At 36.3% G+C, this 27,207-nt stretch overlaps 3 protein-coding genes and 1 long non-coding RNA gene across 5 annotated transcripts; 2 read left to right on the top strand and 2 right to left on the bottom strand.

Annotated features, from left to right (window-relative positions):
- The first annotated feature begins 419 nt into the window (after window positions 1–419).
- Window positions 420–7,283, top strand: LOC132616973 (alpha/beta hydrolase domain-containing protein WAV2). The gene is made up of 8 exons (XM_060331790.1): window positions 420–863; window positions 2,989–3,024; window positions 3,162–3,240; window positions 3,347–3,401; window positions 3,486–3,602; window positions 4,981–5,145; window positions 5,883–6,144; window positions 6,824–7,283. Exons 1-8 carry the CDS (start codon window positions 626–628, stop codon window positions 6,847–6,849), a joined length of 978 nt encoding a protein of 325 aa, XP_060187773.1. The 5' UTR covers window positions 420–625; the 3' UTR covers window positions 6,850–7,283.
- Window positions 7,284–7,517: 234 nt separating this feature from the next.
- LOC132616974 (uncharacterized) lies at window positions 7,518–9,115 on the bottom strand. Its single transcript, XR_009573486.1, has 3 exons — window positions 8,470–9,115; window positions 7,748–7,820; window positions 7,518–7,655 (listed from the first exon to the last, which is right to left on the bottom strand). It is a non-coding gene; the product is annotated as an uncharacterized LOC132616974 (long non-coding RNA).
- A 3,148-nt stretch (window positions 9,116–12,263) lies between these two features.
- LOC132618195 (PHD finger protein ALFIN-LIKE 4-like) lies at window positions 12,264–16,764 on the top strand. The gene is made up of 5 exons (XM_060333260.1): window positions 12,264–12,531; window positions 12,683–12,715; window positions 14,198–14,426; window positions 15,125–15,260; window positions 16,268–16,764. Exons 1-5 carry the CDS (start codon window positions 12,435–12,437, stop codon window positions 16,511–16,513), a joined length of 741 nt encoding a protein of 246 aa, XP_060189243.1. The 5' UTR covers window positions 12,264–12,434; the 3' UTR covers window positions 16,514–16,764.
- A 1,604-nt stretch (window positions 16,765–18,368) lies between these two features.
- Window positions 18,369–23,277, bottom strand: LOC132619022 (protein PLASTID MOVEMENT IMPAIRED 1-RELATED 1-like). Of its 2 annotated transcripts, XM_060334013.1 has the most exons (3): window positions 22,358–23,277; window positions 19,694–21,973; window positions 18,369–19,591 (listed from the first exon to the last, which is right to left on the bottom strand). In XM_060334013.1, the coding sequence occupies exons 2-3, from the start codon at window positions 21,970–21,972 to the stop codon at window positions 18,445–18,447; spliced, it is 3,426 nt and encodes a 1,141-aa protein (XP_060189996.1). In that variant the 5' UTR covers window position 21,973; window positions 22,358–23,277; the 3' UTR covers window positions 18,369–18,444. The 2 variants fall into 2 exon arrangements, with proteins under 2 accessions (XP_060189996.1, XP_060189997.1); XM_060334014.1 differs by lacking the exon at window positions 22,358–23,277 and having other exon boundaries at window positions 19,694–22,343.
- Between the last annotated feature and the right edge of the window lie 3,930 nt (window positions 23,278–27,207).

The following is a 27,207-nucleotide window of genomic DNA, read 5'->3' on the forward strand; positions in this document are numbered from 1 at the left end:
CTCAACTAGGAGTTGCATAATCATATTACAACAAAAAACTAAAGCACAAGAAAATTTTGGTTTTTCATTTTTTCTATTTGATTTGGATGAGAAATTTACATTCTTTGTTTTGGTTAGGATTCAGATTATTTGAAGTAAAACTCTATGAACAATATATTTAAATATCATTTTTCTATTTAATGTGGCGTATAAATATCTTCTGTGCTTATACCTTCTTGGTCAAGCTCTAGGCAATTAGAGATTACTAATATTTCTGAAAAAACAAAATACTTATTTTATAAAGTTAAACAAAATACTCTTTCATTGTGAAAAATAATCAGGAAATTCGCAAGCAACTTAAAAAAAAAAAAAAAAAAGATTAATTGACCAGCACATAAAATCACAAATCCATCAAAATTCACAAGCAACTATTAAACTGTACTCCAAATAGGAAATAAACCAATAAATAAATTAAATAAAGTGCTCGTACAAGCAACAAACGCCGTCGTCGATGTCGCAGGTGAAATAAAATTCTCATGAGTGTAGGCATCAATCAATCAGTAAACAACAATTTCTCTCTCAACTCTCAATCCTCCCAATTTAGCAACAAATTTGGCATATATCTACAGTCAATTAGTTACAAAAAATGGTGTCGTACGTGAGCTTATTGATGTACGGAGTGGGAGGGATAGTGGTAGCAGGGATGGCAATACTTGTTGCATTTCAGGAGAAACTAGTGTACGTGCCTGTATTGCCTGGACTGACTAAATCATATCCTATTACTCCCGCTCGGCTTCGACTTCTCTATGAAGATGTGTGGCTTAGATCTTCTGACGGTGTTCGTCTTCATGCTTGGTTCATCAAACTCTTCCCTGACTGCCGAGGTAGAGCACTTGTTTAATTATATTTTAAAGGCATTCCTCATGTGTATTTTTCTTGAGATTTGTGTTTGATGTTTAGTTTAATTATACTCTAAAACTCGTGAGATGAGCATAATTTGGATATATTTGTGTTTTTTACCAGCACTTGTATTGTTATGTTTAATTATATTCTTTCGGCGTTTGCGATTTGTACGTTTGTTGAGATTTGTGTTCGATATTTCCTCTAATTATGCTGAATAACTTGTGATATGTGGCGTAATTTGGCTATATTTGTGATTTTAAAGTAAGTGCTGGTCAATTAACCCATTTCTTGAAGCTGCTACTGAATTTCCTATTATCTTGACCTAATTTCTGTTGTACAGCATTTTTGCTTAATGTTTTACCTGAATTGGTGATTATGGATGAATGTTTATAGCTGCTCTCAGAATTTGTTAAACTGACATGAGAGTTTCTTTGACCAATTTAATGATATTTTTCAGCATTTGCGATGTGTATGTTTGTGAGATTTGTGTTTGATGTTTGGTCTAATTATACTGGAAAACTAGTGAGATGAGCGTAATTTGGATGGATTTGTGATTTTAAAGTAAGTGCTGGTCAAAAAAAGGGCAGCCCGGTGCACTAAGCTCCCGCTATGCGCGGGGTCCGGGGAAGGGCCGGACCACAAGGGTCTTCAATTAACCAATAATTTTTTAAGCTGCTACTGAGGTAAAACATGATTATTTTGACCTAATTTCAGTTGTACAGTTTCTTTTCTTTTTTTTTTCTTTTTTTATGTTTTACCTGAATCGTACGAGAGAATCGGTGATTATGGATGAATGTTTATAGCTGCTACCAAAATTTGTTATGAGAGTTACTTTTACCAAAATTTGTGTTAGATGTTTACTCTAATTAGACTGGAAAATTCGTGAGATGAGTGTAATTTTGGGTGGATTTGTGATTTTAACGTAAGTGCTGGTAAATTAACCGATTTTTTTTTTGAATTTGCTACTGAATTTCCTGATTAATTTGACCTATGTTCGATATGTACTCTAATTATACTGGAAAAGTCGTGAGATGAGTGAATTTGGGTATATCTGTGATTTTAAAGTAAGCGTTGGTAAATTAACCAATTTATTTTGAAATTGCTACTGAATTTCCTGATTATTTTGACCTAATTTCAGTTGCACAGCCTTTTATTTTTATGTTTTACCTGAATTGTTCGAGAGAATAGGTGATTATGGATGAATGTGTATATGGTTACGGAGATTTATGTGCGATATGTACTCTAATTATGCTGAAAACTCGTGAGATGAGCGTAATTTTGATGGATTTGTGATTTTATGTGCTGGTCAATTAATCAATTTTTTTTTATTTTTTTTTTGCTTGTGAATTTCCTGATTATTTTGACCTAATTTCAGTTGTACAGCTTTTTGTTTTATGTTTTACCTGAATTGTGCGAGAGTATTGGTGATTACAGATTAATGTTTTAGCTGCTACCAATTTTTTGTTAAACTGATGTGAGAGTTATTCTTACCAAATAAGCATGGTTGATGTGGTTTTCTGATCTGCTCGTCAATTTCTGTTTTGAAGATTCTACTTAGTGATTGACTCGTTGGGTGATTTGATTGTGTAAATGAGCTAAAAGTTTCATTTAAAATGATCATTTCCTGGGTTCAAGAATTCCTATTGCTGCCAATAGTTTTGCCAAAATGTAGTAGCGACAAACTGTTTGAATGCTGCTACAGATGCACATCAATATCTACTAGCTGAGATTAAAAATCCTGATTGTAAATTAGCGTGTATGATAGTGTTTTTCGGTTGACAAGGCAAGAAGTATGGATGTGGCGCAGGGTTTCTAGTTAGCCATCTGTCACAGGAAAAAAGGAACCTAAGTACAATATCGACATTCACCTTTGAACTCCAAGTCAGTAGCTCATTTGTGTATTTAAACTAAAATATCTTCAGTACACTTCAACCTAACCACCTAGCTGGAGCATGCATCACTATGATGTTTCCGCATTATTTTCTACTGATACAGGAAGTGGTGCTATAAGGATTTTAAACTAATTTGGATGTGCTGTCCACTTGTGATTAGTTTTTGATTGCTGGTTAGTGTAATTTAAGCTGAGATAGTATTTTTGTTCTGCAGGTCCAACTATCATATTTTTCCAAGAGAATGCAGGAAGTATCCTTTTGCTATAATGTCTTCTAGAATGATTTACTGACTTTGTTTCCATATTCCTTTTCTTGATCTACCTCTTGCACTCATGTTGTATAAGTCAACACTATCTAGTTTGGATATCCTTTACTAGTTAATTGTAGATATTGCACACCGTCTTGAAATGGTTCGCATAATGTTACAACGTCTGCAATGCAATGTTTTTATGCTTTCCTACCGAGGGTATAAATCATTTCCCGTATTTGTCAGTTTCCTGTCTGTGCTTTGTCTTTGACAATACTGGTGGTTTTTCTTTTTACTTATTTCTAATAATTTTGTTGTAACAAAGTTACGGCGCCAGTGATGGATACCCTTCTCAACACGGGATCATAAAGGATGCTCAGGTTTTGTTAGCTTTCCCAAATTTCATAGATTTTGACCTAAACCCTATCGGTGAAATTAAATAATTATGCTTGTCTTTTCAAAAGGCTGCACTGGATCATTTAGTTCAGAGGACCGATATTGACACATCAAGAATAGTAGTCTTTGGAAGGTCACTTGGAGGAGCTGTTGGATCTGTTCTTACCAAAAACAATCCTGACAAGGTACTCTAGCAATTAATGATTCTTCTTGTCATGCTGCTAGATGTTAATATTGTTACAAGTCTGATTATCTCTAACTTGTTTAGTTTCCTTTTTTACTATTTAAATTAAGCTCAACAAGGGCTCCATCACGGCAAAAGAATTCAGTGTACTTTGTTAAGTTTCTTTCAAACTTATATTCTCTGTGGGTACTCTTGACACCTGATTGAAGTAAATAAATTTAGAGTCACTCTTTGGAGGTTGGTGAGAATACAAGCTTGCGATAACTGAACAAATCTGAGTTTATCACCAGGATGAGAGGGGCAACCTATAACAAATGACGAAGGAAAAAAGAAAACCTACTTTTTTTTGAGAATGAAAAGAAAGCTGCTTTTCTTTCCCTTTACAGTAAAGAACAATCTCTTTGCACCAAAATTATTGACCATAAGATAAGATATTAGCCTGTAATGTAGTATTTTATGTAATACATGTAGAATTACAGGCTACTTATCGTCTGTGTGGGATATCTCGTTTTTGTGATGTCTGAATTTAATTTTTTTAATCAGTTTCTCAATGGAGGAGTTTGGGAGGATGTTTGCTTCCATTTTCTCAAATAAAATAAAGGTCCATATAAACTTATGTTGTTAGTCTCTTGGGTGTATACCCTTTACGATTTATCTCGTGACGGTGATGCTCTTTAAGTTTATGATCCTCTTTTGCACTTATTTGTTCATTATGTAACTAGAAACTTATGATGCTCTTGTAGTCTTAAGTAGTACGCCCCATCAGAACCTGAATTTGCATCATGCTACTCCATTTTTTTCTTTAATCTTCATCCATATTACATCCAGTTCATGCATAGGAGAAGAGGTTGGCAACAACAACAACAACACACACAGTGTAGTCCCACAAGTGTGGTCTGGGGAGGGTAGGATGTGCGCAGACCTTACCCCTACCTTTATGGGGTAGAGAGGCTGTTTTCGATAGACCCTCGGCTAGAAAGAAAAGACAGGGATGCGACAACAAATAGCAAGATAAAAAGCATGATATCTAGAAAAATATGACAACAAAATAGCAAGTTAGAAAGCAAATGAGGCAACTGATAGTAATACACATTGAAGAAAAGAAACTACGCGATTACTATCTAATACTACTAATACGGCGACCACTCACACCTTTGATTAAGCACGTATCTAGGTCAAGCTGTGCATAGAATAGAGTCCTTGTCTATTTTGTTTAGGGTAATCTGTATGCACCTCTTTTTTGTTTCTTCCCCTTCTGTGTCTGTCTTTCTGGGTTTTATTCCAGACTTTTCTAGTCCAAGGTATTTAAATTGCTGAAGGTGCTTATAACTTGTACATGTTTTTGACATTTATATCCTAGTTGTCTTTCACTATTGTAGGTTGCTGGGCTCATTTTGGAGAATACTTTCACCTCTATCCTGGATATGGCTGGAGTTCTCTTGCCATTCTTGAAGTGGGTCATTGGGGGAAGTGGCTCAAAGGGTTTCAAGCTTCTTAACTTTGTTGTTCGATCTCCATGGAATACCATTGATGTCATTGGTGAGGTGAGGATGCATCTGTGTAACACTCTCTGTCCAATTGACTTAAGTTGACTTTTTCTTAAGAGTAATCTTCAAATTTATTATTTATTGACATCTATGAAAAGTAAAGGAAGTTGTGAAGATGTCACTAAAGTTTGCAAAGTTTATAAGTTTAGTTCTTGGAGGGATTAAAATTACATTATAGAAAATAGTTCATAATTTTTAGGATGGACTAAAACAGAACTAGGTAAATTAAATTGGATAGAGGGAGTGAATTTCATGGTTTAACTAATAGTGGACTGTTCTAAAGTAGTAACCAGGACAAAACATTTCGGATACATTTTTCTTAATAAGATCAAATTTTTTTCTAAAACGAACTTTATCTTCTGACATAGTTGAATACTGCGAAATGCGCATGAATTTCATTTCAGTCGTATGTTTGTAATTTCATAGATAAGATGCGAATGATGGAAGAGATCTGGTAACTGTTCTTGCACGTTTTGATAACAGTAGGGTTTCTTATCGACAATGAATCTGTATATTTTTTTAGTAGCCTGAACCATCTTAGATTTTCTTTATCACCCCCTCCCCCCACCCCCAAACCCCACCACATCTCTTTTTTGGAAAGGAAGCTGGTTGAAATTATGTTTCTGCCTATTGTTGTCCTTGTTATGTTCAAGTTAACTCAGACTTCTGGCTTATTGTTATGTTCAAGTTAACTCAGGCTTCTGGCTTATATTCTCTGATGCTTTTGAGCGCAGATCAGGCAACCAATCCTCTTCCTATCTGGACTACAAGATGAGATGGTTCCACCATTCCACATGCAGATGCTATATGCAAAGGCAGCTGCCCGCAACAGGCAATGCTTATTTGTGGAATTTCCGAACGGGATGCACATGGATACCTGGTTGGCAGGTGGGGATCACTATTGGAGGACAATTCAGAAATATTTGGAAGAAACTGTTCCAGAGAAGAAGGATGATGAATCAAAGAAGGATAAGGAATTGTCCTCTAAGCAAAATGGTTAGTTGCAGATATCAAACTTCACCTGCTATTATTCTACAATCTTTTCTTCGCTGTATGGTTTTGTGCATCTTAATTTTCGTCTAAGAAAATAATTGTGAAGACATAGATGATAAATTAGAGTTGTATAGGCTGCAAGCCTCCGATAGATACGTTGACAGTCAACTTGAAACTGTCCTGTAAACAAAAACTTGCTCTATCAAAGACTGGGTCAAGTATGATTGATCCTTCTGGATGTCTCAGAGGGAAGTCATGTCCTATTTTATCAGCCTAAGGAAAATCTCTATACCACTTTGTAATGTCTAAAATCTATTGTCTCGAAAATCAACACATAAGATAGAGTTCGGAAAGGACATTTGAGAGAATGATATCCGATCGGTGTCTAATAATTCGTAGAACAGTAAATGCTATTAATTCTTTGGATTTAGCTCCTGTTATAACTCCTTTCCATACCATAACTACAAAATTATTTAAGTATTACCTTTCCAAAATTGAATTGCCTGCTACCTCGCATAGCCACTTATCTTCACCTTGTGGATCATTGTTTCTCAATGCGTTGAAGTTTGTATGCTGATGAACTTACAATATTTACAAGTTTGTATGTGGATGCACTTAAAATCTTTACGAACAATCGTTTCTAGGCTAATTGTGGCTGTTTGGTTTGTGATATCATTTGCAGTATCTGCAGATTCTGTCGCTAGCTGAAATCTTGAGTTTCAGGCAGTTCAGATGTAACTTTGGATTCCAGCATTCAAACACGTTTCTTTTGATGTTGCAGTGACCAAGAGCACTTTGTGATATCAAGTTATGAAAGTGCATCCTTTCAAATTTATTCTTCTGAAGATATTTTTGCTGTCCTATTTTCAGAAGGCAAAAAGATGTGAATGGTCTTCATTTATACTACATCTCACTAACAATACTAGGCATCTCCAAGTATAGGTCCAGCTGACTCGTGTTGTATGAATAAGGATTCAAATGTTTCAATTGTATGCAAAACGTAAAATGCCGACTCTACTACACAGTGACAGAGGGAAGGCGTTCTCTTGCCTGAATGGGTTACTCTTATTTTGGTGTGATGCTTTTTCTTCAAACCGAGCTATATGAACCTTCAGTCTATGTATTCAATCTGTTTGTATGTTTCCCTTAGTTATTACTACCTTATTTTCGACAATTGATGAGGTAAAAATGCTTTACTCTGGGAAATTCTTTCGTGCAACAGATTGACGCATCGTCAATTGATGAGGTGAAAATGCTTTACTCTGGGAAATTCTTTCGTGCAACAGATTGACTCAGCAAATGGAATTAAGAGAACTCGGTTTCTTTTATGCGTGAATGAATGGAAATGAAGTTCGGATATACAAGAACAAACATTTCTCAGATAGTATTAATGACACAGAATATTTAATCAGTAAGGATCTTGTACATGAGGACTATTAGCTTAAAGCTAGTGAGGTTATTTTGAACACTTGTTCGTCTTCAATTGCCGAGTTTTGAAATACGACTTGCATAACCTGCCATCGAATTGATAACATAGAGCATTAGGCGATCAATACTATATATCATTTGATGCAATCTGATGAAGCGGGCAATTTTAACAACATACCTAGAGTAGTCCCACAAGTGAGGTCCGGAGAGGGTCAGATGTACAAAGATCTCTACCTTTTGGGCTAGGGAGACTGAAATACAAGAAAAAGAATATTACACCTAAATATGAAAACGTGCAATCTAATATATCTCAAATTACCATTTGGTGGAAGACATCATTGCTTGTAATTTAACAGGAGTAACGTTTATAATTGGAAATATATTTAGCAGGTGTTTGGCCATAAAAATCAAATATTGTTTGCTTTGTTTGGAATTTTTGAAGTTGGAGCTGAAGATGGAGTAGTGTTTGGTTATAGTTTTTGCAAAAAGATATTTGATTGTATGAATGTATTGAAAGTTAAAAACATGAGTTTAGGTGTTTTCTAAATTCCAAATACAACTTGGTACTTTATAACCTATAGACCCAAACCCTCGATAATCCTTGTGGTCGTCGAGATTTTTCACTTAGACACATTAACTAAATCTTGTTCCATTTAGACACCTGATGTAGGATCGACTGTGTTATTTAGATACGATTGTGTCATTTAGATACTTTTCGTATAATCTGTCAAATAGATAGAGCGAGCGTAACTTGTCAAAACAGCAAATAATGACAAGCGGCATATACATACCCAAAGCAATTACTATTAAAGAATGTATTTTAGTACTAGTAATTAATTACTAAAAAAGTACTACAGTAACATCTACACAAAACAAAAAAAGTTACAGGTCACCGCTGACCTTCACCCCCCGCACTCCATCTTCTCCGATGAGTCAACGCCGGAGCTCCGGCGAAACCCAAGCAACTACACCACTGACAGCTCCCCTTCCCCTTCATCGCTTCAAACGACAAGCAACCCCAGCCCCTTCGACTCTGATTTTTAGTGAGAAATCTCCATTGTTGTACCCAATTTGTTCTCCATCTCCTTCCTTGAATAAACTACTGGTCCATTCTGCTTTAAAGGTTTGATTTTATCCTTTTTCTACTTTTGTTTTTTCGCGCTGATGACGGATCGTTCTGATATAGTTGAATATGTTTGAATTTGCTATTTTTTTTTTATTGTAGTTTGGAAATCGCCTGGAGATGGGAAAGTGCTATCTTAGAGTGAGCGAAGAGTATGAGCTTTTTCTTAAAAATGGTGGGAGTAAAGAAAGAGATTGGTGAAATTTGCTATTTTCTTGTTATTTTTCCTAAAAATGGCGGGAGTAGTTTGAATTTGCTATTTTCTTATTAATGGAGCCTTCTAGAAGGTGGTGGTTTAAGGTGGAGGAAAGGTTGAAAGAAGAGAGAAGGAAAAAGAAGGATTAAAAAAAATTAAAAAATTGTAAAATTTAAGGTCTTCACCCTTGTTTAATATGTAATTCATCCAAGTTATCAGATGCAAAAAGTATCTAGTGACATAATTCAACCTTATCTCACGTGTTTAAATGAAATAAAATTTAATTATTTAAGTGAAAAATGTCGACTACTATGAGGGATTGTGATGGGTTTGGCCTAACTTGTAAGGTAAACTTAATCTTTAGAATATACTAATTGCACTGTCTTTATCAACACTTATTGTTATAGTCTAAACAATCTGAGACCATAATTATCCCAACAAACAAAAATTAACATTAACCAGAGCAAAATTTTCCAATTCACCAGCCCCAAATCGAATTCCAGTGCCATTTTAACCAGCTCTATCCTCACCCAATCAACACGTGGACTCTCATTCAGTAGCCAAATATACAACCAAGTGACTAAAAAAAGAGTCCAGAACTAAAATGACTCAATAAAAAACGAAGTGAATCAAAATACCCAACAAAAAAAGCTACAAAATTACTTTTAGCGCAGTACAGTTCACGGAGACGGAGCCGTTAACTGCTTTAGCGCAGTATTTTACTGCGCTAAAGATTTTTTTTTTTGTATATCGCAGTAAAATACTGCGCTATAACGAGCACTAAAAAAAAATTGGTAAACTTTTTCTTTTTGGCAACACTTAGTGTGTTTTTTCATACTTTGACCAACAATTAGTCGTGTGTCAAGATTTCAAAACGTCAATATTTTATATAGAACTTGATATTTTTTTTCTGCGTACAATAATGTAGGCTCAATACATCAAGGATACGTAGACGTTCGGATCGTCATTTTAGGGGTTGAAAAGATACCCGAAGTAAGTTTTGTTTGAAAAAACTTAATGTTTGACTGTAAGGTTATTTTAGTCAACTTTATATGTCGAGAAAATTAGTCAGCTTTGTTTTCAAAAATTGAAACCACAGAAGTGAAATTGACATTCACATCTACATTATCCCGGGGTTTTTACGTTGAAATCTATGGCGTATCATCGTATTATAAGTAAATAAAATTGAAAATTTTACGCTAATTTAGGGGGAAATTGAAATTGAATGGGATAAAAGGTGTTTTTTTAAAAATCGGCTCGGCCAAACTGTCTTGCGGTCGTTTGTCCGCATAGATCTTGGAAAAATACCCAAAATAAAAAAAATCGGGTAAATCAGACGTCCGAGCGCAAAGTTATGACCATCTAAAGTTTGATCACTTTATAACTAGCTTTTCTCTCTATATTTTTTAAATACTTTTTTATCCAATTAAATTAGATTTATATTGAAAATAAAGTTATGTCTTGATTAAAAAATAACACGCTTAAATCAAAATCTTAAAACTTAAACCTAAAGTTTCCAAACAAAACTTACTTCGGGTACCTTTTCACCCCCTAAAACGACGATCCGAACGCTTATGTATCTTTGATATATTGAGCCTACATTATAGTACGCAGAAAAAAAAAATCTGGTTCTAAGTCTTGATACACGACTAACCGTTGGTCAAAGTATGGAAAAGAGAACTTTAAGTGTTGCAAAAAAAAAAAGATTTATTAAAATAAGATGTTGCGATCTTTTTATGAAAAAAAAACACTAATTGTTTTTTAAGTGTGTTATTTTTAATGCGTAACTTTATTTTGAATATGTTGCAAAAAGAAATCGCGTAAATCGGACATACGAGCGCAAAAAATTGCGTATATTCGAAATAAAGTTACGTATTAAAAAATAACACACTTAAATCTAAACTCTAAAAATAAAAAAATTTACGCTAATGACAACAAGTCTTCATATAAAAATGGACGTCTATGTATATAGAACACTCAAACCTAAAGTTTTCAAACAAAATTTACTTCGGGCACCATTTCAACCCCTAAAATGACTATCCGAACGTCTACGTATCCTTGATGTATTTAGCGTACATTATTATACGAAGAAAAAAATATCAGGTTCTATATAAAATATTGACGTTTCGGAATCCTGACACAAAATTAATCATTGGTTAAAGTATGAAAAAAACACTAAGTGTTACAAAAAAAAAAAAGTTGGCCAAAAAACACTAAATTTTTTCAAACAAAATTTACTTCAGACACCTTTTCAACCCCTAAAATGACGATCCGAACGTCTAGGTATCCTTAATGTATTGAGCCTACATTATTGTACGCAGAAAAAAATATCAGGCTGTATATAAAATATTGCCGTTTCGGAATCTTGACACACGACTAATCGTTGGTCAAAGTATGAAAAAAATACACTGAGTGTTGCAAAAAAAAAAAAAAATTACCAAATTTTTTTTTTTAGTGCTCGCTATAGCGCAGTATTTTACTGCTCTATAAAAAAAAATCTTTAAGCAGTTAAAGGCTCCGTCTCCATGAACTGCAAGGTAGTTTTGTAGCTTTTTTATTTGTTGGGATATTTTGATCGGAAAAGGGCCAAAATTACCCCTGAACTTTGAAAAATAGTTCATCCATACCCTTCGTTATACTTTAGGGCCAATTATACCCTTACAGTTATACTATGGGGTCAATTATACCCTTATGTCTAACGGCTGCCACGTGGCATCATCTCAGCCCTTCAAAATTATTTTACCCTCAAATAATTTTTTACCCACTAAAATAACTCAAAACGACCCGAATTTTTTTTTTCCAGCAAAAATAATACGAAATTATTTTTATATTTTTTCTGGAAAAATAATTCCCTATTATTTTTGCTGGAAAAAAAAATTCGGGTCGTTTTGAGTTATTTTAGTGGGTAAAAAATTATTTGAGGGTAAAATAATTTTGAAGGGCTGAGATGATGCCACGTGGCAGCCGTTAGACATAAGGGTATAATTGACCCCATAGTATAACTGTAAGGGTATAATTGGCCCTAAAGTATAACGAAGGGTATGAATGAACTATTTTTCAAAGTTCAGGGGTAATTTTGACCCTTTTCCGTATTTTGATTTACTTGATCTTTTATTGAGTCATTTTGGTTCCGGACTCCTAAAAAAACTCACCCCCGGTGTACATTAGCATTTCTCTTTTGTCCTTTTTTTCTATTCATCTTATCCAACACGTACCTCAATCCCCATTTTAAAACTATTTGAAACCTCACGTCCACCAATAAAATTCCTCCACGTCAGTACCACACCTACTGCATTGCTCCAATGCAGCAATTCTTCATTCAAATTTGTCTCTGTTTTTATTTCCACTTCGGTTCATTTACCACCTGCTGTACCTTTTACTCATCATCTGACCAAATTCACCCCACAAAAAAACATACAATTACAAGAATACCCTTGTTCATTTCTTTTAGTAGTAGCACCTTTATATTCCTTTCGTGCCTAAAAAGTTGTTGAAAATACTTTGAAACAGAGACAAAAAAAAGAGAGTGACAGTGTAATTGTAGCAATGGAGGGTGGTGCTCAGTATAATCCCCGCACTGTAGAAGAAGTATTTAGAGATTTTAAGGGGCGTCGAGCTGGCATGATCAAAGCCCTCACTACTGGTATGTTATAATAATATTTCCACTTATACACTGGAATTTTTCTTTCTTTTTTTGGTTTTAGCCCACTAGTTTTTTTTTTGGCCTTTTTGGGTTTTGGGTTATGCAACATTCTGATCATTGTTGTTTAATGTGTTTTTTTTTGCTTTTGCAGATGTTGAGGAGTTTTATCAGCAGTGTGACCCAGGTTAGTTAGGGATCTTTTTATGTTCTTTTTGATAAAAATTTCAACATTTGGTATATGTGTGTTTTAATTATTTTTTTCCCCTGGAAAACTCTTTACGCTATTTTTTTTCCCCGTTGGGTGTATTTTGCTTTGTGGGTGTTTGTTCTCAGTTCTTAAGGTTTTGAATTTGACTGGATTTGGTTGGTTTTGAGTTTTAATGTTATTTGCCTGCTAATTCAGTAATTGCTTTTCAAGAAGAGTGAACATGTACTCAGTACCAGTTTCTCAAAAAAAGAAGAGTGAACATGTACAACACATTTATTGGGTGTACAGATTAACAATTTTTTACTGTTTTTGATGTGACACAAATGAAACCTTTTATTTTATTTTATTTTATTTTATTTTAAATTTGAGATAATAAGGCATTATTCTGTAATCAAATTTCGGGGTTTGGGTTAAAGGACAGAAGAATGTAGATGAACTTTATTCGCCTTGTTCTTTTTTTTTTTTTTTTTTTTTATTCTTCTCAATTATATTCAAGCAAGTTACTTAATTTGCTAAACATGAAACTTGTGGGTTGTCTGTTTTCTGGCCATGACTGTTCTTTTTGAGGTAGCAGTGCTATCTTCTTTGCTGTGTATATATGGTATACCATGTTTTGATTTTGCTCGACTTACTGTGTTTTAACTGGGAAAAAAGCATTTACTGTTAAACATGATATTTAAAATATCGCATCCAGTTCAAAATTTTAGAGTTTGCTATGGTATTCGCTGCTTGCTTCTACAGCTGTTTGTAATGCTTCAAGAACATTTTTCTCCCTGAGTTTGTTTTGCCCAAAACTGCTACCTCTTCTGTCTGCAGTTGTGTGCAATGATTGTGAATTCGTTGTGAGAGGAAAAAACTTTAATGGAATTGTGGGCAAATTCTCAGTGATTAAGCTTTGTGCTCACATTGAAATTGCCATGTACTGGTTGGTTGGAGTTCAACTGGAGATGAGAAAATCATTATCACGGTGTTATCCACTTAATATGTGTCGTCCCTCAACAACATGACTCCGGCAATCAATCACTTGATGTTTAAAGTTTCATAGCTTGGAAAATATTGGTCTAACTTCATATATGGGCTTCATTTTTTGGCTTTGATTGAATAGGTATTGCTAATGTGGGGCTCATTTTCTGTTGGATCCTTTCTTGCTTACTGAGCAGCTTTATTATTGACTTAAGTCTCAAGTTGTTAATTTTATGTACTCTAGTTTATGATTTCAGCAAACTATAATAGTTTTTCTTCATCAAATTTATAAATTTCGTGACAAAAGATTGAATTTAGTGCCTGATTTTGAGGCTAAAATACTTTTTGCATTATAAAGATATGGGTGAATTGAATGTTTATTCTGCCTTCCCTGCAGTAAGATGCCGTCTCTTATTGAACGAGTTTTTTTCCTGATTGAGATTAGTCGATGCTCACATTCTCTTTCTCACTTCACATTGGATGGAAACCTTGCAGAAAAGGAAAATCTGTGCCTTTATGGATTTCCTAGCGCGCAGTGGGAAGTGAATTTGCCTGCCGAGGAGGTGCCTCCTGAGCTACCAGAGCCAGCATTAGGTATAAACTTTGCTAGAGATGGGATGCAAGAAAAGGACTGGTTGGCTCTAGTTGCTGTCCATAGTGATGCATGGCTACTCTCTGTTTCCTTCTATTTTGGTGCCAGATTTGGCTTTGATAAAGCTGACAGGTAAACTCAATTCTACAACAATCTTTAAGAAAACAGTTTCTTGGTCCATCTGTGCTTTCTTCTAGTTTTCTATCTTTATAGGCCAGCTTCAAGTGATTTATTTGTGTATATTTTCTTTTTTTCCTTTTTAATCTATCATAACTGTATCTTTTGTTCAAATTTCTCCTTCCCAGTTGCCTCTTGCTGCAATGATGAGTTTGCTTTAAATCATAAGTAGTTATCATCAGCCTACAAGCCTTTGCCTTTTCTGTTAACTAAACAATGTGACTTTGTAAAGCATTCTGGAGATATGCTTATAAGCATAAGTGAATCTAGAATTTCTGGAACATGGGTTTTAAAAAAAAAGAAGGAAAAAATGTATTAAGTGGGAATTGATCCCTAGTCCTCTAGATAAATAACTCAATCTTAAACCAAGTGCACCATTTAGCCTTTCTGTAGCATGGGTTCCAGGCTTCCAACATATAATATTATACTAATTTTAGAAAATATATACATAAAATACCTAGTTTTATGGAGAGACCATGTGTTCACGTGCCCCATGTTTACCACCTAAAATCGCCCCTGCTTATAATTACACCTTGTCAGACATCTATGTGCTTGCTCTAATGTAGAAATGCAGTTATTTCCTTGGTGTGGTAGTCTACTGAGTATGGGAAGTTTCATCACTTTGCTGAATCTTTTTGATCTCCTTGATCTAGGAAACGCCTTTTCAACATGATGAATGATCTGCCAACTATATATGAAGTTGTTACTGGAGTGGCCAAGAAGCAAGTAAAGGATAAATCAACTGTTTCAAATCACAGCAGCAACAAGTCAAAGTCAAATTCTAAAGCGGTACAGTTGGAAACCTCTCCTATCCCCCATCCTTCTCCCTTTCCTCAAAAAGATGTTGTTTGTTGGATAATAGTAGTTGTGCAGTACTCTTTAATGGATTCCCCTTGAAAGTGTTTAATTTAAAATCTTCAGCCCTGTGACATCGCCACTGAATATTTTGCCTCGAAATTTATGGTTGCTGGACAAAAGATATGGTTAATGGATCCTCTGTGGTTTGAGCCTCAAAAGTTAATTGTTTAGTCATTTTCTTGTATAATTGTTTACCTAGATGTTCGATGTAGAAGCAGAATAGGCTTGGGTCTATACATTTCTGGGCAGGTCAGGAGTGGTTGCCTGCTTCTAATTTGAGGAAGGCTTATTACTCAGTTAAAGTGATTTGAACTAGAGTAATTACAGTTGTTTTGTATGCTTAAGTTTGTTAGAAGAGGCTTTCGGGTGCATAGGGTAAAGTCAGTATTCGAGTTATTCCAAAGAGGTATAGTGTGAGGTCAAGGATGAGACTCCCATGAAACCTTAGTATTGTCTTTTTTAAAAAAAAAAATTCATCCAATGTATTTTATGTCTACCTCAACTCCTGATAACTGACCTTTCGCATTGTAGGTTCTTAATCTAAAATCATTTTGCGATTTTCGCACTGCTCTTGTGCAACATTCTTACATTGTATTTTCCTTTGCCCCAACTTTTGTACGTTTTTGGTTGTCTTCAGTGAATAGAATCAAACTGCTTGAAAAAATGAACCTTCTCTTCTCAAAAGAAAAAAAGAACATGTGTCTTCTTGCTGTTGCTTTTGTGCTGAGTTTACTGTCTTCTGATTCCAGTGCAGTATGCTCTCATTTAGACTTTGATGTTACTGTGTCTGCGACATTGTCATTATGGCTATCTGAACGCACCAGGCCACATGTAACCTATATCTATTTGATAACATCTTAGTAATAAATCCATGCTTCATTGGCTTTTCTCCATGCATGGCCTAGCAGATATTGAGATTGTTTTATTTTAAATCTCAGGGTAAATACTCAAAGCCTCAAGTAAAAGAAGAGGATGATGGATTCGATGAGGAAGAAGATGATGAACATGGCGACACTCTGTGTGGTGCATGTGGTGAGAACTATGCTTCAGATGAATTCTGGATCTGCTGTGACATATGTGAGAGGTGGTTCCATGGCAAGTGTGTGAAGATCACCCCTGCCAGGGCCGAGCATATAAAGCAGTACAAATGCCCTTCATGCAGCAACAAGAGGATACGCCCGTGAAATCCCCTATCAGATATTTGCTGAGTTCCACAACTTGTAATTGTTCATGTGAACTCAGCTCACTGCCATCTTACAATATCAGCAAGCCATGTGTAGTCAGGGTTCTGGTCTCAAACATTTATATATCAGGATGCTTTACTAGTTTAGTTCTCTTTAGGCAGGCACTCTTTTATTCAACTCTAAACAATTTGATATTTAGGGATTTTAATCTTATGAGCAGTATCAATGCTAACTATTGCAGTTCATCTGGAGCATGTTGTAGCAGCTATATTTTTTGTTTTGTCAATTAAATGGGTGCTCCTTGTTTGATCATAAAATGTGTTCTCCGTCATTTCGAACACAATTAAATGATGTGTTTTTGGAATGACTGCTCTGAGCATTTGCCTCTTCATGGTTACAGCTTATGACCTAGTTGACAAGTTATAGATTAGGTGGAATAAAACATGCCAATCAAGGTTGAATTATGCACTTAATGGGCGCTGTCAGAAGTGTGAGATACCTGTGCTGGTCTTATACCAGTTTCAATGTTGTGAGATTCCTGTGCTGGTCTTATAGTAGCTTCATACATTGAAACTATATATTCTCTGCTGTATCTACCAGCTGCTGTCTTGGACCAACGTGAAATCCTTTATTGCATTGTGGAATATCCTATATCTTCACAAAATATCCTTTGAATAACTTACTTATGATGCCTGAACCTATTGTTTCCCCATTAAGCTTCTGTGACTATTAGCATGAGTCTCTTTCCTTTCAACTTATGCTTTTTTCTGTTCTAGATATACACTACTCCCTTGGAAAAGAATCATCATTGTCATCCTTGATGTAATTAAATTTTCTTTTTAACATAACACATTGAGAAGGTATATTCACCCTCTTAAGGCAGCAAAAAGCATTTTCCAAGTTGGCAGACTTTGTGGCTTAATTCATACCTGCCAGTTACATTAAGCATCAATTACTTCAATATCAAACGGATATATAGCATTCTTATTGCTTCTTTTGGTTTTTGTCTTTAACTCTCCAACTTTCTCTGGTGCATACCTTGAGAGATCAACCCCCTAATAGTTTGAGATTCATGTGAACTTCAAGGGGTAAAAACAGAAAGAAGGCTATCTGAAGCATGGAAATCGAACATCTACTTCAAATTGTTAGGTAATACCCCCCCCCCCCCCCCCCCACCCACCCTTTCCCGGTTCAATTTATTTGTCTTAATTTGACCCGACACGGAGTTTTAAAAAGTAAAGAAGATTTTTGAATCTTGTAGTCTTAAACTAAAGATATGTGTAATGCACTAAAATGTCCTTTAATCTTGTGGTCTAACTCTTGAACATTGACTTATGAAACGTTGAAATTAAAGAGTTGCTAAATTAGGAAAAATACATTTTTTTTTTAACAGACTAAAAAGGAAAGGAAAGTAAAACAAACAAAATTGAATCAGATGGGATAATTGTTTAAACCTTTAGACCTTAAAAAAATAATGTCGCGAATACAATTCTTTATTGCGGTTGTAGGAATTCTTGTTTAAACATTTTGACCTTAAAAAAAACAATGTAGCGAATACGATTCTTTATTGCGGTTGCTGGAATTCTTGCAAGTTACACTAACCAGTTCAATTGAAACTAAGAAGGGACCTGAAAAGAATATAGAAGAAAGAGGCAATATATCTTGAGATGACTCTTGTCATATGCAAGTATGTATGTTACCATGCATAAGTGATTTTACCAAAAGCATGCTATGGAGAAAGAACACTTCATGGGAAATACGTCATTACTTGGTCTCATGAGCAATCCTTTTGGCACTCCTACCAAAAACACATTTCAACCCATTTTGGAAAAAGGAACTCTTGTGATATACAAGCTTTTCTTTTCTTTTCTTTTTCGGGGGGATGGCAACTGGAAAAATTCCATCATATAAATAAATCATGTTCTACACTGCTACCTCAATCTAATTTTTTCATTAGGAAATATAACATTTGGATTTCGGATATGTGGATTTAATGCAGCTAATTCCTTCCATTTAGCCCCTGTACCATGGACGCGTGATGATATACTCCATAACGTCTCACCAGGCTGCACTGTTGTAGTTGCTGAAGAAGCAACTGTTATGGAAGATTTATTACCAGCCTTAGACTTCATTAATGGATGCTTATTCTTCTTTCCCATTCCATTCGCGAGCAACCAACGCGATCCAGACTGTTGTTGAGTTGACGAACCCCATGATTTCTTTTTACCTTGTTCTGTCTTTAAACCTGCAACATGCACTTCAGTGATTTTGTACTGAGGGATTTGTTCTTCCTCAGGAATGTTACCTTCTTTGACCTCCACAGCAGACTCCTTTTTGTGGGGCTCGGGTTCATCATCATCGTCGTCGTCGTCTTCATTGCTGTGAGAAACTGTGCTGTATATCTTAGGTTTAGGTGTTACAAACACTCTCTCCACTTGAACAAGAGCAAGCATAGGGGTACCAACTGGCTCATAATTCCTTAAAGGATCACGAAGCTGCACCATTAGGGCCACTGTAAAGCTGTTTCCCAACAATCCGCAATTCTTACCCTTGCCACGTCTCTTCGACCTGCCTCGAAACAAGTCAGTGCATGTAGCATGATGGGCTGCAAGCAGTTTGGAGGTCCGCTCACTAATTTCATCTGCATCGTCAATTTCTCCCGCGTCCAACCTCATCCATTCTTCAAGAGTAAGGGATAAGCCTATAAGCCCATCAACATCACCACCACCATTGTCTTGAACGTCCAGTAGCTGCAATCCACCTGTTCCTTCTAGACCTACAGATCCTCCAAAGTTGACCCTCTTTCCCTCGATGGCTGAAAACTCACCAATGGATTGTGGGCTTACATTCGAAGGTATGTCCTCATCTGACATGCCTGACTGTATTCTCAAACCCTCAATTGAAAGGGCTTCAATTTTATCCATCGCCAAAGGAGCAAGGTCCTCTAATGATACGTATTCTGATTTGTTCTCAGCGTCAAGAGAGTTACTGGACTTTGGTCTCTGCAAATTTACCTTTTTGCTTTGAGTACCAGCCATATTTTGTCCAAAATCAAATTCATGCTGTAACGAATCTTGTCTGCAGTAGGTACAAGTTATATAAGACAATTTCTTAATAGCAATAATGTGATGGATATGTGCAATTTCAAATATAAAACAGAATGTGAAAAGAAATTCAAACCTCACAGTTCCTTCAAAGCTTGGTGCAGTTTCCCATCCTATATGTTGCATGGTCTGCCCAGTAATATCTTCCAAAGGCATCAATTTATTTGCCTGAATAGAGAGCTTTTCAATCCCAATGGAAGCTAAATGATGCAGTATGTCCATTATACCAGATCCCATTTCTGCAGGAACCACCACTGGACTGGATACCTGCATTATCAAACTCCCCCCACCCTTGGCTTTCTTGAAAACTGCAGGGTTCATTGACCTTAAAAATCCTCCATTTTTAGTCTTAATGAAGGGTCCCAAGCCTTCTCCCAGAGGAGGCAATTGGTGAGGGTCCTCAAGAGGAGTATCAATTGGGCTCCCAAACCCGCTTGAGCTCTTAGGAGGGGAATATTGAAATGCCCTCTCGTTCAAGCCCCATTCACGCATCAAAACTTCTGTCTCCAAGTCCTCCAACATGGAGGCCCTGGTTTTATTGCTTGTTTCTTCAATTTCTATCTTTGGCATCTCCATATAAGAATCTACATTAGATGAATAATCAAAATCCTCATAAATGCTCCTCCAATCGGGTCCAGTTGGAGAATCACAAGAAAATTTTTGGTGATCAGTGTCCATATCAAAGTTAAACAAGGAACCCCCACCGGCTAGAGTATCCTTCTCAAATTGCCTCAACAGTCGTTCTCTTGGGGAATCAGGCTCACTTTCAGAACTCGGGGCAAATGGACTGTCCTCTATCCCTAGCATATCCAGAAAATCACTAGCCACAGATTCAGTGTCGCAATCCAAGCTTAGGGATTTTCCCTTCCTAAGCTCCCCAAAATTTTCTTCTATGTCCAAGCTTTCATCAGGATTTATAACTTCATTTTCATCTTCTTGAGAATCTAATCCCTCATTTGCCAAGTCAGAGACACTCTTTAATGCAGACTCCAATTCTTTCATGATTGATTCTTTGGAAGATTCATCTGTCTCGAAATTGCAGGCACTCACCTCTTCATTCTCAGTGTCAACGTCCTTGGACAACAATGCAAGCTGTGGCTCCTCTTCACGGGACATCCAAAGACTACTATCAGGTTCAACATTCTCTTCCAAAGGAGCCTCACTAGTTTCCGTGGTATCTTCTTCTCCCTCCCATACCTCTGAGGCAACTTCTACAGCTTGATCTCTGATAGAAACCTCACTTGAGTGACCCTCATTTTCAGCATTTCCCTTCTCAGGCTCCGATAACAAGGCTAATTCAGGTTTGAGGGTCTTAACATCATTACAGAATACACCTATCTGCGGTTTGCAATCAACTGAAGATTCCACTTTCTCTTCCTCAAGTTTCTGATACAGCACATTGACAGATATGTTATGTTCAGACGAAGGAACTGGTAAAACCTCATGAAGATCTTTTATATCCTCTGCGGAACGCTGTGACGCAGAAGATCGAGCCGGAAGGCTTCCCGCTCGCCTTGTTGTACTACTCAGCTCATCATTTTGCTCACATTGTGCCAAAAGTTTAGCTGCATTTTCACTATTGCGCCTCAAATTGTTCCCCTCGAGAAGAAGACTCCTGTTGCTGGGAAACACAGTGAAAGTTTTCCCAACTATGTGATACTCAAAACTGACATACATAATTGCACCTTTAGCCCTACCTGACAACCTGAAACTAGTCGTCCACTTGCCCGAGCTATTCTCCTCCAGTTCATCCAATGCAAGAGGAAGCAACCTGGTAAGATCAACCCGATGCTTTCCCAAATCAAGCTCAGCAGTACCAAATATCGAAGCATACAACAAGAAATGTTTCGCCTCGTACTTAGCTGATTGGTTGGGGCCATTCTTACTACCAGATATAGAACATGTATGTGTCAACTGTTCCTCAAACTCAGCTATCCCTTCTGAAACCACAACTGGACGAGTCGTTAACTCGCCATCACGTCTCTTCCAATGCACAACCAGGCAAAGCTCATCAAACAATGTTGGTAGCCCTTCAATAGAATGGACTTGAACAGAAAAACAACAATTAAATTTTTTGTTCCTAACAGCTAGGGACTTTAAGCCCTTCCAACTCCATATAGATTTCTTACTCTCCTTCTCTATTGAATCTCTACCATCATCTTTATTCTTCGATTTCGCGTCGAATAAATGTGTTTTTCCAACAGACTTAGAATAATTACTATCCTGTAACATCAAACTCCTCCTTCCAATTTTATCCAAATATAAGGCTTTATTTAAAACTTCAATATCATCCAACAATTTCTCATTTCCAGAATTTGAACCCCTTTTCTTCAAAGAATCCATTTTTGACATCATTCTACAAAAATAACATAATCTTACAGTTATACAAAAACCAATATCACATAATATCAAGAACACAATTCAAAAAATTGTAAATGTAATACAATTCAAGATTCAAAATTTCTCTATGCTTAAGCAAGATTAACCTGTAAAAGAATCTATATTATGAAAAAAAAAAAAGATAAATTTCTTCAGAAAGAGAGGTAAAAGAAAAAAAAAATTAATTGATAGGTTCTATCAACATTGAATCTTGTAATTGAGCATCAAATTTGTCTGCAAGTTCTGAACATAAAAAAAACAAAAAAACTGTCCTATTTAACATAAAGAAATGAACTTTTTTTTTTCACATGAAGAAAATGAAATTTGGAAAAGAAGAATAGAGAGAGTTTGAATTTCTTACAAGTTTTGAATTAGCGATCTATTAGGCGAGTGTTTCTCCTTAATTATGATTGTCTCAAAACATGTTTCATTTCTCTCTGTATTTTGGCGTGGTCTTGTTTATTTTAAAAGTTCAAACGTAGAAAAAATTACACAAATGGTCCCTTATATTTGAAAGTAGGTACAAAATAGTCCCCCTTAAGTATGTACTTAACAGTTTTGGTTATTAAATTTGCCAAAAGTTAACACTTTTAGCCTCTGTTAGAAATTTACCGAACTGTTTGTTAGATTTGATGGGAGCTAATAAAACAAAGAGAAAAAATCATGAGAACTGACATTTAGAGGTACATTTTTTGTAGTTTACTGAACTCACATTAAGTTTTCTCATTAATCAATTATTAAGAATAATAAAATGAAAACCTCAATGGGTACACACATATTACATAAAAGGTCCACAAGCTTGAGATATTCAGGTCACACAACCTTCATGGATAGTGAGGAATATACTAAATACTAAAGAAACTTTTGTCCAAGCTGGTCACGGTGATGTAGAGGAGGTAAACATGACCACTTTCTCTATTAAAAAGATCTATATGCAATTAAAGGGGCTATGTGAAGTGGGTCATAATAGATGGAGGATCAGGGGTGGACATATGCCCCTCTCTACGTTGCAAAGTCTGAAAATCTACACCAACAGGATTTGGGCCAACAACATGTGTGTCCATGCTTATGATGGTTCAAGAAGGACAAGATCAGTGAGATTGAGTAGATGACAATTGGGCCGGTGGACTTTGAGATTATGTTCCAGATAATGCACATAGACACATCCTACAATTTTCTTCTAGGAAGGTCATGGATTTACATGGCTCGGGCAGTTCCATCCACTTTATATCAGGTTATTAAGTATGAGTACAACCACCAGGAAATCATCGTTCATGGGGAGGATGACCTGTCCATTTACCTAGACCCATCTATTCCATGTATCGAAGCTAGAGCAGCATGTGAGTCTATTGTCTATCAAACTTTTAAGGTAGTGTCGATCGATCAATTCAAGTAAGAAAAACCCATCGTGCAACCACATCTGTCTTCCACCTCCTTAATGATAGCAACATCAATGTTGAAACATGTTTATTAGCCCGGGAAAGTTCTGGGTATATATTTACAAGGGAATGTGGACTAAAAATCAAGGTATGGTCGGCTTTGGATTCAGATCAACAAAGTTTAACAAAGACAAAGCCAAGAATTATGAAGACAGTGGCTGGACTCTGCCAAAGCCAGTTCCTCACATTTCTCACTCCTTCATCAAACCTAGTTACCAGAAGTTCAAGCTTCCGCTCATGAGGACATCGAGGAAGTCTGCCAGGGTCTCAAGCAAATATTTTTTGAAGTGAGTATGGTCCAGATCAGTAAAGGTACTAGTCGTGTTGATGTGTAGCTCGTAGGCCAAGTGTTGAGTTGAGCAAGGGGGAAGCAACTCCTCTCCCCATAAGGAAGGAGTCTTAGTAGTTTTCTTTGCTTCCTTTTTTATATTTGGATTATTATCAGGGTTGTAATCCATATATTTTAAACAATTTCTTTGTATTGATGTTAACTCTTCTATCCTTTTCAAAATTTAATGAAATGAAATAATTATTTAATAGTAAATTCTATCTGTTTCCCTTTCCTAATTCTTATCTTTCATTTTTTATTTCTGTCTTGATAATGCCGGCTTTAAAAATATGACATGCATGTGCTCAGATCTTAAAGAGTTGTTTGTTCTCGAATCCATAAGTGAAGAGGTTGAATATGATGAAGATGATGCTTTTAGGGAAAAATAAGGAATTGGAACAATTTGAGAACAAACCTAAGCCTATCTTAATGAAATCGAGCCAGCTAATCTGGCAAGTACCGAGGAAGTCAAAGAAACAAAGATAAGAATTTACGCTCAAAGAACCACTGATGACATAATCGAGATATTATTTGAATATAAAAACATGTTTGCTTGTTCCTACAATGACACGCCGGGGTCTAAGTGTTTATTTAGTAGTTCATAAGTTGCCTAAATACCCTGATTTCCCACTAGTCCAACAAAAAACAAAAAATCATATCGGATATGAGTGATAAAATCAAAGAGGAAATTATGATACAACTAAGTGCAAATGTGAGCAAAACCATTTGATACACTACTTGGCTGACAAATGTTGTGCATGTACCCAAGAAGGACGGGAAGACCAGAGTCTGTGTTGGTTACAAGGATTTAAACAAAGCTAGTCCAAAAGAACACTTTCCCTTACCCAATATCCACGTCCTCGTTTACAATTGCGCCAAACACAAGATTCAATATTTTGTGGATTGTTATGTCGGGTATAACTAAATTCTGATGAATAAAGAGGACGGTGTAGAGAAAACTGCCTTCACACCTCTATGGGGTACTTATTGCTACAGGGTCATGTCGTTCGATTTAAAGAACGTAGGGGCAACTTATATGAGGGCTATGACCACCATCTTCGATGACATGATGCACAAAGAGATTAAAATGTACATCGATGATGTGATCATAAAGTCCAATATAGAGTTGGATCCTTCTAAATTAAACCATTTGGGAACTGCCATCCCCCAAAAAAACAAGATTGAAGTTATGAGTTTACTTGGGAGATTGAACTATATCAATAGATTCATAGCTCAACTCATGACCACATCTGAGCCCATATTTAAGCTTTTGAAGAAAGACGTCGTTGTCAGGTCACAGACGATCGTCAGCAAGCTTTTGACAAAATTAAAGAGTACATATCCAACCCTCTGGTGCTAGTCCCGCTAGAACTCGGTAGGACTTTGTTCCGAGATTTTCCAGTGATGTACAACTTATTTGGATGTGTTCTTGGTCAACATGATGCCACAAGTAGGAAGGAACAAGCAATCTACTATTGGAGCAAAATGTTCACTACCTATGAGGCCAAGTAGACACTTCTGGAAAGGACATGCTGCGCCGTAACTTGGGTCGCTCAAATGCGGAGGCATTACGTTTTGTATGTAAAGACCCAGCTATAGGGGTGACTTAGAAAACTAGGCCTTCGTTGGGAATTTTGAGGCCGCAGGTGAGTCGGTAGCACGTTTTTATGTGTTTGTGCATGTTTTGTTTGCGTCTGTAGGGCCTTGGATTGGTGTTGGGATTTTTGGGTAGAAGCTGGTGCAAAAACCCGAGCTACTAGTCAAAATGGACCGCTGCAGCAGGTGATGGACCACTACAGTTGGTTTGTCGCTGCAGCGGGGAGGCTGGACTTTAATGAGGTCCTCCATAGCAGGAGTCTTTCCGCTATAGCGAGACTGCAACGGTCGACAGGAGGCAGAATCTGTGTTTTATATTCTCTATTTCGAGCCCATTCCCCACATAACATGTCAAGACCCTACCAGAGGACCATGAAGGGCACCCGGAACTAACCTACCGAGCACCTAGGAACATATATCTCATAATCATTTCTAGGTGGACCACAAGGATAGCTCATGGGTATCATAATCTGTAAAGGTTCATAAATCACAAAATAACGGCACAACTCTACATAATCATCAACAACTATGCCTATCATCACAAGCCGCCAAGGCTACCACAATATTATACAACAATATAAACTGATAAGGTTATGAAACGTCTAACTGTACACACATGTATATGAGCCTCTACATAGAATACAAGTGACCATAAGGACTAATGCCAATAGGCTGCAGCCCCGAAGCAAATGGAGCGCTTTTGAGATTCCGCTGATGAAGCTCCTATGGGTCAGATACGTCTACTTGTCTACCTGCGAGCATGAACGCAGTGTCCACAAGAAAGGACGTTAGTACGAACAATGTACTAGGTATGTAAGGCATGAATAACAACATAACCCAAGATATGGAGCATAACATGATATAAAGAGATAACCTGTACTTCTGATTGCCTCTTAAGGCGGCCATGTAGGCGCGGTGTTATCTTGCTCGGCCATTGAGGCTCAGTGTTATATATATATATAGTATCTTTCCCGGCCATTAAGGAGCAATAATATATAATATCATGCCCGTCCATGTAGGCGCGGTATTATAAAAGTTACATATATAAATACATATAGCATGCATGAGAGCCCAATTAAACATTTCTACTCTATCGGAGTGACGTGAGGTCGGTAACCTCCTATTTATTATGGAACAATCATCATCGCTATATCTCACCTTGAAGGAACAATTATCATAAGGTGAGATCAACAACAATGAATAAAATTGAGAAATTCATGAAATAAACTCAATAATCTCATAATAGCATCAAGACTGTAAAGTTTGGAATCTCTAGAAATAGAATCATCATCATAGGAAACATCTATCCTTAGCAATAGAAGAACTTTGAGAATCATGAACTTCTAGCTTTTTGGGAATAAGGAGATTATGGAAAACATGTATGGGTTAATAAGAAAAGAATCATGCCTTTAGAAAGAAAGGGACTAGCCTTAACATACCTTGTCATTTTCTTAACTACTCAATGCTTATCCTCCCAAGCTCATAAATCTACATTCAAGAGAATTTATATTATTGTTAGGCTTATCGTCATATGCTTATCTTAAGCCTTCAAATTAAACCCTTTTAGAATCTGCCGAAATTCGGGTAGCATCTCCCCTATATCTTCCACTCCCTCCAATCTTCAAATAAAACATCAACAATTCCATAATCAAAAGATTACATTCAAACTATACCCAATTCAATCCCAAAACTTCTTTTCATAATCAATCCATAACAACAACTTCATACAACCCCTTATACACTCATATACGACAATTCCTTAACATAATTATGATCCCTCATAACAAGATTATGCTCAAAACATACTAATAATTATAACTCAAGTTAATTCACAACTCAAAATATCAT

Source organism: Lycium barbarum, chromosome 11 (assembly GCF_019175385.1).
Source record: "Lycium barbarum isolate Lr01 chromosome 11, ASM1917538v2, whole genome shotgun sequence".
Taxonomy (NCBI): domain Eukaryota; kingdom Viridiplantae; phylum Streptophyta; class Magnoliopsida; order Solanales; family Solanaceae; genus Lycium; species Lycium barbarum.

What these genes read in the sequence shown, in the direction of transcription:
- LOC132616973 (XM_060331790.1), top strand. Translation starts at nt 626, where the DNA reads ATGGTGTCGTACGTGAGCTTATTGATGTACGGAGTGGGAGGGATAGTG. An exon ending in TTTCCAAGAGAATGCAGGAA is followed by an intron (nt 3,025 to 3,161) that starts GTATCCTTTTGC and finishes AGTTAATTGTAG; the next exon opens with ATATTGCACACCGTCTTGAA. An exon ending in CCATTGATGTCATTGGTGAG is followed by an intron (nt 5,146 to 5,882) that starts GTGAGGATGCAT and finishes TTTTGAGCGCAG; the next exon opens with ATCAGGCAACCAATCCTCTT.
- LOC132618195 (XM_060333260.1), top strand. Translation starts at nt 12,435, where the DNA reads ATGGAGGGTGGTGCTCAGTATAATCCCCGCACTGTAGAAGAAGTATTT. An exon ending in TTATCAGCAGTGTGACCCAG is followed by an intron (nt 12,716 to 14,197) that starts GTTAGTTAGGGA and finishes GAAACCTTGCAG; the next exon opens with AAAAGGAAAATCTGTGCCTT. An exon ending in CAAAGTCAAATTCTAAAGCG is followed by an intron (nt 15,261 to 16,267) that starts GTACAGTTGGAA and finishes TTTAAATCTCAG; the next exon opens with GGTAAATACTCAAAGCCTCA.
- LOC132619022 (XM_060334013.1), bottom strand. Translation starts at nt 21,972, where the DNA reads ATGATGTCAAAAATGGATTCTTTGAAGAAAAGGGGTTCAAATTCTGGA. An exon ending in AGCTTTGAAGGAACTGTGAG is followed by an intron (nt 19,592 to 19,693) that starts GTTTGAATTTCT and finishes TACCTACTGCAG; the next exon opens with ACAAGATTCGTTACAGCATG.